We start from the raw sequence: 13,914 nt of genomic DNA on the forward strand, positions 1-13,914 counted from the left end.
CTAACCTGCAACGATGTGAGCAGTTGCAGTTCGGATACAAAAAGAGACAAGCAGAGAAAAAATATAGCCTCGGATGTCATTTAATTTTTAAAGAGAATGAAATAGTATTGGGCAAAACTCTAGCACTGCCGCACACTTCCTTGGTGACCAGACTCTCGTTCTCACCTGAACAAGTATTCTAATTACAAGTAAGAGTAATAAAAATTCCTAACTTAAACTCAGGGTAGCTTTCCTGAGCGAGCTATGTGTGATGCAAAAGCATACTGCAGGGATTTCAGCGTATTGTTGAATACTGGAGCTAGTAATTACAGTAATCTCTTAGCTCATTCCTTATCTGAATCCGAGGAGTACACTTCAGTTCTGGGACTGTGCTCTGCTTCGTTGATAACGAGTCGATCAACAACAGAATCCACGAAGCCACCCAGGTACTGCATTTTCTCCTCGTCTTTTATGACATGCTGTTGTATATCCCGCCAGCGTATGGCAGTGACATGTGAAAAAGCTGCGTACGTTAGTTCCAGTACGTCTGGCGGCTTAACAGTCTCGTTATTTCTTGCAACAAATCGCTTAATGTGGTTCCTGATCAGTCTGTTGGGTTCTTATTGCAATGGTACAGTGACAAATGTGTGTTTTTCGTGTTTCTATGACACCACCCTGGTTCGAGCAACACTATGGACATAGTCTAAATAAAGAGAATTTGATTTTTCATTTTTGTCTTAAAAATTAAATTGTTTTATTTTCTTAATTTAAGGAACCTTTATTAAACATCTTTCATAAAATATCTATAATTAAGAATTTATACTTGAAACGAAAACAGGGATTTCGCGTGCAGTATTGTAATTAGAAACAAGAAGATATGTGTTATTCATAAAAAAGATGATGAATTTTACAATTTCGAGATGTGGGTATTTCAAAGTGAAGGAAAAGGGGATGAATAAAGCGAAAGTGAACTTCACAATATCATCAGTTTACTACGCTACCAATTCCGCTACACCTCCTGTGTGCACTTTGCCCTCAACTGTATCAAATATAGCTCATTGGAAAACTTCAAAGACGATTTTTTCTGTAAATTTATGAAAACATTAAGAATAACTTTTTAACTATGTTCTACACACGTGTTTCACTACGGAGTAATAAGCAGCCTCAGCAATTTTCATACTCAGCGTGAGAATGAGAACACAGCGGTACATAGAGTGTGACTTCACGATTTTTCAAATAAAAACTACATAGCTAAAGCGTGATTAAGAAAAACGTTAATGACCATTAATGTATTAAAATATCTTAAAGTTTCATCTAACGCAACATAGGAATAAGATATCTAATACATAAGTATGCTCTATTTCCAAGAGCGAAACAACACCTGTGGAATCGATTTTGAAGTGTTTATATGACCACCCAGAAGCAGTATTGGGATTTCACCTTGCTACTCACTAAGTCCCCGATTCTATCGCCTGTTTTTTATTATTATTTATTCTCCTGCTCTTTGTCAGAAAATCTGTAGGCTGCAGAGCGGCGTCCTAAGCTGCTGCCAGCCCGCCCCCTTTGTGGGGAATTGAAATTCAAAAAAAAAAAAAAAAAAAACAGTATTGGGAATTCGTTATACGAAATCCAGTTTTGGGAGTCCCATGTAAACGGGGTGATTATGGAATGTTATGAAGGGTTGTGATGTGACGTGACGTAACGTTACGGTCACTGTGAATTGGCCTATACGGAACTTATCTGGCAACACTGGTGATACCGTCATTTGTCAGTATAAACAGATGTAGTCAACAATTAGGCGGGAGAATTTTTGGCTGTGGATTATACTTGTATCGTGAGTTCGGAATGGCAGGTGACGAAGAAAACCCTGATATAGAAATAGAAGCGTCGACATCGAAACCAGGACCTGCTAATAAAAGTTCTAAGGGGAAATCTGCCCACCGGTTACCATGGTATGTTGCTAGTCTGCATCACAAGAAAAACAGTGTTCAAAGGAGATGATAACTTTGTTTACTAGAAGTCAGAAGCAGTTACTTTCACTTTTTATAATTGCGTTATTCGAACTGTGTAACCTGTTTCAGCGATTTTTTTGCATGGTACATAATTTTACTTTCCCAACTCTTCCATTTTTGTAATACAATGTGAAACCACTTCATTCAGAAATTGTGTGCATTTCTGATGGATACAGGTACTTAGTAAATTGTATTATCGTTATTGCCGCAAAATTTTCATTAAGCCACGCTGAAAAATTATTCCCTTTGAACCCGACAATAATATGTACACTTTGACAGATTAAAGTGGCGTTGTTATTTGTACATGTTTGTTATTGTATGATGCAGACGTTTGAAGAAAGCAAAATCATCGTTACTGTGGTCTACTTACTAATATCAAAATGCTGGCCATTAAAATTGCGATTCAACAAGGATAGAAAATAACGAAACTTGATTTTTTGTGCTTTTACAGCATTTTAGGAAGAATACGTGATAAAGTGTGTAGGTGTTTTGGGGGGGGGGGGGGGGGGGGTTACAAGATGCAGTATGTAGTATCCCAGCTGCCACTTCTGAAAGTTGACAACATCTCAAACGTAGCTGGTCGCTAAGTTGTACTGAACTTGGATGACTGATAAGGTACATCATTCCTGTGCCAATGGTCATCAGTTGTGGTGGCTTATGAGTTGTGAAATGCCAGTCTCTCATTAACCCATGACCAGATGTTTTCAGTGGTTGAGATATCAGGGGAATTTTCTGACCAGGACTACAAGCAAAAATGTGTGTATGAGGATTGGTCAGGAAAGCATGGGCAACATGCGGCCTTGCATTGTAATGTTGAAAGATGATAATAGAATAGAGAGACCTTGAAGATAGGCCTCAGTCACTAGCTTACATACATCCGAAATGTAATGGCTTCTGTCTAAATTACTAACTATGCGAATCAGAGATCATAGTGTTTTGTACACACTGGCACTCCATGCCATCACACCTGTATGATGATAGGGAATGCAGTCTGGCAATGTTCATTCTCTTTGGAGCCTCCACACATGGATATATCCATTGTGATGCTGTACACAGAACAGGGACTCATCTGAAAAGGTGACGTGGCATCACTGCTGTGCCCAGTTTTGTCGTTGGGCACATCACTGTTGTCGTGTCTCTCTCTGCTACTGTATGAAGGAAAACCAAAACAGTGGTTGCTGTGCGGACCATCAATGATCCTCGAGATGTCATCATATTGTCTGTTTGGATATTTGTCTTGCTGCAAACAAGTATTCCTGGCTCAAGGTAATTGACGTGGCTGCATGATCCTGCATGGGTTAGTGAATAATACATCTGCTCTTGCTTGATTCTATTTGCTTGGGACCATTGACATCCAGCATGGCAGTGATTATGGCCCTCTTGAACTCGTCAAATCCAGTTTGCATGGCAGTCTTGGAATCACAAACAGTGTAAGCAGAAACACCACAGTATGTCAAACTGCAGTCTCGATTGGCCATGACTCCCCTTCTGTTGAACTTAGATACATGTTGGTAGATGTTTATCTTATTTTGTGCGAGTATGACACAGTCTTCTTGCAGAAAAGGGTAGTGTTTGAATTTGAAGATAATGAAGTCACAAATTGCGTTCTTGTCCTCCTTTTTTTTCCGTCTAGGTGTTTTTTTTCCAGACTGTGGATGGTGTATCTCTCCCCGACCTGCCACTTTTATGCATTGAAGTTGTGCCATCTCACTATTTTCTTTCTCAGCTGCTGACTAGAGCCATGAAATCCTGAAAACTTTTTTAGGCACCAAATTAATTCCACCATTTTTTCCAGTTTACAGATTTGATTTGAGAATGTACCTCATGTTAGAAATTGAGCTCCTTCTCTTGGTTGATGTGCAGTAAATGCTTTTTTGGTATGAATTATCATTTTTTAAATGAAATGAGCTAATAGTTTGATTTTTGAATTTATAATCAGTCCAGGAAGACCATTTGTAAGATTATACACAAACTGTAACCACATGATTTTGTTTCCTCCATGTTACTGCATGAATAATGTTTTCATTTTTCTTGTATGTTAAACAGACATTTATGTTGGCAGGATTGAGAAGTACCGCCCAATGAAATTTGAAGATATTGTAGGAAATGAAGAGGGTGTAGCCCGCTTAGGGCAGTTTGCAAAAACTGGGGAATGTCCAAATATCATAATTGCTGTAAGTATTTAGTACATCACACAAACAGGTATGTAATTTATGAAGCACAAGAGCAGACAGTCCTATTCTTGAGACTAATGAAATATGGGCTGATTGATTTGTGCAAGAATAACCAGTGATCGATAAATGATGAGTAGTAGTATTGGGACACGCCAGAAAGTTATTCGTTGTCTTATTAGCTACTCACACATTTAGAATTAATTTAGAAGTGTCTGATATTTCATTATAAAGTAACTGTTTTCTAAGTAAAAGTCTGTATTCAGAAATATTATATCCAGAACCAGTAGAAGTTGTAGTTACTAATGTGGTTATATTTTAGAATTAAATGACAACTGAAATTCATAATATTTTTTAACATGAAGAAGGAGTTGGGTAAGATGGAACCGATCCTCCATTAGTAATTTTTATTCTCTCTTAGCACAGTAGCTGCATCAACAACAGTGTTTTCTTTGCAGATATGAATTAGGAAAAGGTTGATATAAACTTTAAGAATAATTATGGAGAGTAATTTACTAGCTGGTTAAAGGTAAGCAGTTTAGACTGAATGTGTATTATATCAGTAGGGATTAAAATTCTAAGACAAGATGCATGCATTTTATTATGTCGGTTGTGGGAACTACAAACTAGAAGGCTGTCGCAGGGTGGAGGTGGTAATATACGTAAGATTGTGGGAGACAACTGGGACAGAAAGATGATGAGGAGAGGGAGAGCATAAAAAGTGGAAAAGGAAATAATTTATATACACAAGAAGTACGATGACAAAAGAGTGAGATAGGTCATGCCACAAAATGAGGAAAGGGGCTGAGAAGAGGAAAAGGAGAAAGTAATGCCACATTAGAGACTAGCTAATGATGAGATCCAAGTATAGACTTAAGGAATGAGCTTGTTCAGTACACTGATTTATTTGCAATGTAAGCAGTATATACACTCATTCCTACTTACTGAGAGCTTAATTGCTGCCATTTGCAGGACAAAACTTTCATAGCAATTGATAGAAAATGTATGAACTCTCACTCATTGTTCTGTTTGATTGTGTATCCTTTTGTTGCACCATGGTCCAGATTCCATGTTAAACTGTGGAAGTTATGCTAAAGGCATGCTTTGATGGTTTAACATGGAGGAGGTAAATCCTGTGTCAACTGAAGTAAAACCATAGCTACTACAAACGAATATTCTTTGTCAAGCAGCGGTTAGTTGTCTTACGTATTCCGCTGTTGGTACAAGGCCTGATAAGGCATCCGCAGTGAATTGCGTGTCAAAATTTTTCGAATATGCTCAAGAAAATCACAGGTCTTTGGTGAAAAAGATTCTAAAGTACAGGGTGATTATACTTAAAGTTAAACTTTCAAACCGCTGTAGAAATAACACTACTGGTCAGAATAACGTCAAATTGTAACAGAATACTAGAAGAGGATAAAACGCATGGCGGAATAATAAAAAAAATAGTTACAAAATGTAGCAATAGATGGCGCTGTAAGCATCATAATTTAATAGTGCTCAACATCAAATGACAAATGAATCATACAATGCCTAAGGTGTATGTTTGATGTTAAACAAATTGTACTACTCAGCATGCATGGGTGTACAGGTGTGATACTGTTAGTTACGTAAGCCCATATCACATTAGATGGTAAAAATTGGCTTTTAATTGTCCTGAAGCCAAAAACCGCATAAAAAGCATCACTCACATCGGTTTTTAATTGTCCTGAGGCCAAAAACTACATAAAAAGCATCAATCAAATCGAATTATTAAGTTCCATGTGATGCTCAAAACATGTTCAATATGCTGTCCACCATTTTCTGCAACAACTTGATATCAAGAAACACCATGTTCCACAACTGATCGAAGTGTTTCCGGGGTCACATTCAAAATGTGTTGCGCAGTGCGTGCCTTCAGTGCAGCTAAGTTTGCAGTCGGAACACAACATCTTTCAGATAGCCCCACAGCCAGAGGTCACGCGGATTAAAATCAGGTGATTGGAACGACCAGGCTGTAGGGAAATGGCGACTGATCATTCTAACATTTCCAAAATGGTGCTTCAGCAACTGCTTAACTGGATTTGTAATGTGTGGAGGTGTGCCATCTTCCATAAAAATGATCACATCCATGCTGTTGGAGAGCTGGAATAACCTGGTTGCGCAAAAATTACTCATAGCGCTTACCAGTGATGGTACAAGTAACAGGACCGGAAGCACTTGTCTCTTCGAAAAAATATGGCCCTAAGATAAATGATTCTGTAAACCTGCACCACACAGTGACCTTTTCAGGATGACGTGGTACTGGTTGATTTATGTGTGATTTTCCATTGCTCATATTCGGCAATTCTGTGTATTGACGTATCCTGTCAGGTGGAAGTGTGCTTCGTCTGTCCACAAAATCTTCCACATCCAATCATTGTCCACTTCATTGCAAGCAAGAAATTCTAAACCAATGGTATCTCTTGCTGGCAGGTCAACAGGAAGCAACTCGTGCACATGGGTAATTTTGAATGGATAGCAAAGAAGGATGTTTCGTAGGATTTTGCGCTCCGTGCTCACAGGTATGTATCCTCTTGCGTTGTTGTGGCCACTACTTCCACTGACATTGAATCAATTCGTTTCCTCTCTCTGAGGTTGCACACCAAAAGAATCCACCTTTCCCAATTTCCGAATCATTTTCTCCAGACCTGCAGCAGTCATCAGACCAATGCCTTTTTTTCAAATCCTTCAGTGCCCAGGACTTCTGCAGAGCGACGTGTGCACAGTCGTCATTCTTGTAATACAGCTTTACAAGCAAAACATGATCCTGCATTGAGACAGTCATGGCGAATGTCACAGACTTGAAAGGAAGAAAAGCCATTTATCCGGCTTGTTTATACCAACCTCAGTGGGTCGTGCGCATGACAGGTGTTTTCATTTATGTATTCTGAGACATATAGCGACATCTATTGTTCAATTTTCACACTATTTCCCCCCCCCCCCCCCCCCCCCCCATACATTTTCCCCCTTCTTCGATAATATTGTGTTGCAATTTGCCGTCATTCTGACTAGTGGTGTTATTTCTACAGCATTTTGAAAGTTTAACTTTCACTATAATCACCTTGTGTGTAAAAGGTTGAGTGTCACTGTGTATAAAGTTCGAAGCTAGCCATGCAGATTTAAGACTTAAGAAACACACACTTATGCTGGCTATGCCAGTGTTCCAGCAACTCGATGCTCAGTAAGTGAGAAGGCTGCAAGAGTTTGCAGAGGAGCAGTTAAGAACAGGTCAGTGGCAACAATGTGTATTGTTTTCAACAGGTAGTGTGGCTATTCAAACCCTCTGAAGAAATTTCGCCAATAGCGTGTGTTCCAGTTCTTGTTGTTAATGAAAAGATCCACGAGACATATGCATAACAAGTGTAGAGATTGTTTCTTTAAAACAGTTGAGGCATTCATAGCACCACAACATCGCATGAAACTACCAATGTGGTGGCTCACAATTCAGCATCTTGGAAGGTACATGAAGAACACTTTCCTGGGTGCCCAGAAGAAACTGCTACCTATAAATCACCGACTAGTCTGTTTGTTGTCACAAGGAGCAAAGCCTCGTGTACCACAGAACACTCAGCAAAATTTACCATTAGTGCCCTTGAAATTGCCAGATTTGTAGTATTTTCTACTTTGTTCTTAGTTCAGATGTGTATCTTTGCCTTTGGTATTGCTTGCTTCTGGCTCAATAAACAGGCCTTTTATTGATGTTAAGTGTACTCACTGTGAAGCACAAAAGACTTGAAAAATCACTTCAGAACATGGAAAGAAATTAAATTGATAGTGCAGTAGCTGATTGTCTAGTCCAAGGCAGTATCAAGTCTCTTTCTTGAAATTTGTCTGATAACTTGTGAGATATTTCAACTTCAGGTTGATACTGCTCATTGCAAGAATTTGTCTGCTCATTGCAAAAATTTGTAGGCTGAGGGGGTGGGGGCAGCTGCACATTCGTTATTATTTAAAGTGACTGAAGATATCTTTTGATTGCAATACATCAGATGTTATTTTGATTGCATTATGTAGAGATATTTGGGTGTATATTGGAGTGGATGCTGTTATATTGTGAATAAAATAATCAGTTTGGAGATTTTGCTCCGTCTCAGTTGAATCCATACAGTCAGTTATTTTTCGTCTTTGAGGCTTGTCTGTGGGTGGCAAATTATCAATATTCTATATGTTAACACTTATGGGATAGTTATTTGGAAGCAAAAGTTGTGACTGATCAAACTTTTAAAACACTACACTTACAGGCATGCTCAGTATACAGATGGACATGCATTATTTTCAATCACAAATAAGAGCAAACTGCTGCAAAAATATAAAACAAACAGGAATTCTTGGTAAAACAGACCAGCAGAATTTGCAAGTGTATCACTAGCAGAATGGCAGCAGACATATAGATTCCTCAGGTACATAAAGTAGAATGTTCCACTTTCTTGCAAATATTGAGAGACTGCAAAACTGTAAAGCGAATCACCAGGTGTGACTGTTGAACATGTGTTTCCAAGCATATACTGATTATTTGTATGAAAAAAAGAAAAGGGGGGGGGGGGCAGTGACTCATGCAAGGAATCAGATCAGTCTGTAGTCAGAAGGATACTGGAAAAATCTGAATGGAACACAAATTATGCATGGAGTAAAGGTAGAAAGTGTAACTTCCATTTCAGTGTCATTGACAGAAATGAACTGATAATTACATACATACACTGTAAGGTTTCAGTACTTTGCTTGACATCTCTTTAAATTTCAAAATTATAACTGGTTTTCAGCAATACAGTATAAGGATGAATCTGTAAAATAGTTTTGTTGTTGTCTCTCAGTTTCTTGCTCCGGATTACTACTTGATTTATTTGTGAAGTTCATTTTTGTGAAGAGTACTTCCTACTTTTTTGATGATTCAGTGGTAGGATTTACAGCATCTTTGTGTAATTACTTAACTGGTATAGTCAGTTCATTAATATCATCCTCATAGTAGTGTGATAAAAGTAAATTTTGACAATTTTATGCAGAGTGATTGATAGTTAGGGCCTACTGTTGTTACCAACACACACTGACTGCAGTCCTCAGAACTGACCGGGGCTTGGCACACCAGTTTACTGTTCATGGACGATATGGTGACACATACCAACTAAACGGTTGCATGCATGCTGGAGACAACTGGCTCAGCAGCTGCATTGCTGGAGCAATGACATCATCTTAACTTCTATGACTCAAACATCAAAAGTTGCAACTTACATAAGGTTTTTATTCATTCTCAGTTTTCTTTTGTAAATCTGATAGTACATGATTCCCAGTTTCAGGTATGGTTGTTATGTAATGTATGTTTTATGTTAATGTATAACAGTGTTTATTATCCAAATTTCAATTTTTCTGGCCCCATACTTAAACACTAATCATTGCTCTTATGATACACATAAATTATAGTCAGTTTTTTTTCCTTTCAGGGGCCACCAGGTGTTGGCAAAACCACCACTATTTTGTGCCTTGCAAGAGTTTTACTAGGAGATGCAGTCAACTCAGCTGTTCTTGAACTGAATGCATCAAATGACAGAGGTCTGGATGTTGTTAGAAATAAGATCAAGATGTTTGCTCAGCAGAAGGTTACATTACCACCAGGCAAGCACAAAATTGTGATACTTGATGAAGCTGACAGGTAAGTCTCCTCTATACATATATCTTGATACTTAATATGCCTGGACTACTTTGTAGGTACAATGAAAGTTTTCGAGCCAATTAATAAAATTTGCAACTATAATACATACATTTTGAAAATATATATAAAAATCGGGCAACCTGCAGAAAACAAATTATTTTATGAACAAAGAAAATGCTTTATGCTTTTTTTGTAACTATTAATTATAGCGTCACTCAAGTTGTTGTTTATAATGCTTTTAAAATTGGCAAAGTACAGAAAATAATTGCTTTCACAAGTAAGACATTTTTGTTTCGCCTGCCCCCCACCCAATCGAAAATGTTATTGCGCCATATGCGAGTTTTTTCTGCCATGCCACTGTTTTGCATGAAATGACAATAATTTAACAAGGCTGAAGTGAAGTGCAGATTGTGTTGTTATCAGGTAGAAATTATGTTAATGATGTAATGTGTTCAGTTAATGTAATTTTTGTAAGTTACGAATGTTGTGCATAACTTACTTCACAGTAAATCGGTGTTTTTGATTTACAGTTACTGTAAATAACTAGTGTATAATGTTACATTACTTTTATATTTAACAAGAATGTATATTGTCTGCTTTTACAGTAAATAAACAGTATTGTTCAATTTGTTAGTTGCTATTATCCGCGAATAACTGGATATTGGTGCACACATCAGAGCTGTAGAAGAAATTGAGACATGGAGGTGGATGAGCCAGCTTTAGAAGAGTAATCAAAACTATTGGTAGGGAACAAAATGAGACACACACACCAGAACAGGGACAGACCACCTAGACGACAGTGAGGTCCTACCCAAGCAATCGCCACAACAATGACAACATGGCCAAATGCAGCAGAAAGTCAAATCCAAGACAAGACCAAAGAGAGTAACCAGGTGTCAAGCAAGGTAGTTATCAAGCAGTTCTGGCACAGCAAAGATGGAGCAGACAGTATGAAGTGCAAATGCTTAACTGACAAGCTGTGCACTGTGCGGTGTCTATGTACCGGGTGCGAGGAATGCTGTTGTCAGTCGTACTCACGTGGCATGACAGTGGCACTCTCGCCTTGCAAGCACAGTTCTGCACTGCAGTGGTGCCTCCTAATGGCCGTTTAAGGGCATCTTCTCTGGTGGACATTCAACCTCCGCAGTGGCCTATACCAGATTAGTGACTATGAACTCCAAAACGTTTCAGAAAAAAGTAAATTTTATAACAGTGATTTTTATCTCGTTTTGGCTGTTAATTGCATCAGTTCTTAAAGGCAACTCGTAATACTTGGAGGATATTAGACACGTAAATGTAAGCAGAATTGTTAAGCATAGCTTAAAGTTATTGTTCAGTAAAATATTGGAACAGCCACAATGCAGATCGACTGTGTATGCTGTTCTCAGGTGCAGGATGAGTTAGTTGCTGTTAGTAAACAGCTGGAAATTGTCCCTACTACTGTCAAGTGGTTGGAAGCTGCTGCAAAGAGACGTGTTTAGAGGGCTAGCAAGTCGTGATAGAGGTGCCAAAGGTACCTCAAGCACTACGCTCTCCTGTGGTTATCATCTCAAGTACTGGAAGTACAGGATCCATTACAACTTGGCCATTCGACTGTGAGTGGTGTGTCAATGGTAGGTGCAGGTGCCCTGCACAGGGGAGGTAGGGACCAATGAGAATTCAGGGTGCTCCACCCATCTCACTAACCAAGAAGTTTGACATGCCATCTTCCACTGAAAGTGAATCTGAGCTAGTGAGACTCACTTCACCTTTTGAGAAACTTGTTGCGTCTCATGTCAAGGGTAGGAAAACAATAAAGGGTAGGGGTCTATTAATAATGAGCAGTACAGCTGTGGAGCAAGTAATGGAAATGGGGAGGAACACCATGTGCACTCAGTATGTGCGCCTGTAGGCCTGATACAACACCCTGAAGAGGCTATTCTGGCAGCCATTGAGGGGCATGGAGCAGCCAACTGTAGACTGTAGCACACATTGCAACAAATGATTCTTCTCATATAGGCTCTTAGGTCATATATTGGTCATTCTAGTGACGGACAGAGTAGGTTGAGAATATCAGCCTTTCTCATGGGGTTTAATTGAAGCCTCCAATCTGTAGCATTGTCCCAAGAGCTAATTGTGGCCCCCTGATTCTAAGTTGAGTGGAAGGCTTGAATCAGAGGCCACAAAGGTTTTATGACAAGCTAGGATGTGACTTCTTAGACTTGGGCCAACTGTAGGGTCTCCCTAAATGAGTAGTGTGTGCACTATATAGAAGAGGCTGCTTCTCAGATAGCTGACTGTGCTGAGTGCACAAAAGGGCTTAAAAAAAAAAAACTTCACAAACGTGTCAATGCTTCACAGTTGCTAAATATGTATGGGAATTGGATACACAGATAAACTTCTCCACCCCCCCCCCCCCCTTTTCTCTGCACATCTTCTCCTCTTCTCCCCTCCCCATTCATCTCCTCCTCTTCCCTCCCTATGTCCATGTGGAAGACTTGTTTCATTAGTAGAATACTAGGGAAATGCAATAAGTCTACAAGGAGATTGCTACAAAACACTAATGTGACCTATCCTGGAATATTGCTCAAATGTGCAAAACTCATTCCATATAAGACTAACATAGGAAATTGAATTTATACAAAGGAGATCTAAATGATTAATGGAAAATCTCATATAAAGATGTGAAACAAATACTAACAAAGAGATAGAGGGGCTGGCTAGTACTTACCTCAGCTCAGTACAGCCGATAGGTACACAAAAAACAGAACCGAAAATTTACGTTCCTAGCTTTCGGAACAAATGTTCCTTCATTAGGGAGGAGAGAGGGGAAAGAAAGGGAAGAAGGGAAAGTGGATTCAGTTACTCACAACCCAGGTTATGAAGCAACAGGGAAAGGAATACAGGGAGGGTAGCAAGGATGGAGGCATGGTTGTCAGAGGGAAGCCAAAGATGTTCTACTGTAAGTACTGTGCCAACTTCAAACCAAAGAGGATGCATACAGAAGTAAGGAGGTATATAGTATAAAGATAAACACAACTATGTAGGATGAAAAGGTGCGTGAATGGCTAAAGAGGAAAGAGAAAGAGGAGAAGACTGAAGAGTAAATGGGAGTGAGGTTGTTTAACATAGGTTCAGTCCAGGGGGATGGCGGGATGAAAGGATGTGTTGGAGTGCAAGTTCCCATCTCCACAGTTCACAGGGACTGGTGTTGGGTGGGAGAAGCCAAATGGCACATACGGTGTAGCAGGTTCCTAGGTCCCTAGAATTATGCTGGAGGGCATGCTCCGCTACTGGATATTGGACATCTGCTTGGCGGACAGTTCGTCTGTGTCCGTTCATGTGCTCAGCCAGTTTCGTCGTTGTCATACCGATGTAAAAGGCTGTTCAGTGCAGGCATGTCAGCTGATAAATGACATGTGTAGTTTCACATGTGGCCCTGCCTCGAATTGTGTATGTTTTACCAGTAGCGGGACTGGAGTAGGTGGTTGTGGGGGGATGCATGGGGCAGGTTTTGCAGCGGGGTCGGTTACAGGGGTAGCAACCACTGGGTAGAGAAGGTAGTCTGGGAATATTGTAGGGTTTAACAAGGATGTTAGGGAGGTTAGGGGGGCGACGAAAGGCAACTCTGGGTGGTGTGGGGAGAATTTTGTCAAGGGATGATCTCATTTCAGGGGTTGACTTGAGAAAGTCATATCCCTGGCAGAGTAATTTGTTGATGTATTCGAGGCCAGGATAATATTGGGTGACAAGGGGGATGCTTCTGTGTGGTCTGGGGGTAGGAACATTGTTGTTGGACAGGGAAGAATGTATTGCTCAGGAGATCTGTTTGTGGACAAGGTCTGCAGGATAGTTGCGGGAGAGGAAAGCACTGGTCAGGTTATTGGTGTAATTGTTGAGGGATTCGTCACTGGAGCAGATATGTTTGCCACGAATACCTAGGCTGTAGGGAAGGGAGCGTTTGATGTGGAATGGATGGCAGAGGTGTGAACTTGAGCTTCAACAAGATGAAGGTCAACATCCAGGAAGGTGGCTTGGGTTTTGGAGAAGGACAGGGTGAAATTCAGATTCGAAAAGGAGTTGAAGTTATGGATGAAATTAAGGAGTG

The 13,914-nt window shown here is 39.8% G+C and overlaps 1 protein-coding gene across 1 annotated transcript in view; it reads left to right on the forward strand.

The window, feature by feature from the left end:
- Positions 1-1,685: 1,685 nt before the first annotated feature.
- Positions 1,686-13,914, forward strand: part of LOC124617369 (replication factor C subunit 2) — a 68,143-nt gene continuing 55,914 nt past the window's right edge. The window contains exons 1-3 of the mRNA XM_047145259.1: positions 1,686-1,931; positions 4,054-4,165; positions 9,619-9,827. Of these exons, the coding sequence (XP_047001215.1) occupies positions 1,825-1,931; positions 4,054-4,165; positions 9,619-9,827 (428 nt within the window). The 5' untranslated portion in view covers positions 1,686-1,824. The remainder of the gene's footprint in view (positions 1,932-4,053; positions 4,166-9,618; positions 9,828-13,914) is intronic.

The sequence above is a fragment of the Schistocerca americana genome, chromosome 1, assembly GCF_021461395.2.
Source record: "Schistocerca americana isolate TAMUIC-IGC-003095 chromosome 1, iqSchAmer2.1, whole genome shotgun sequence".
Taxonomy (NCBI): Eukaryota; Metazoa; Arthropoda; class Insecta; order Orthoptera; family Acrididae; genus Schistocerca; species Schistocerca americana.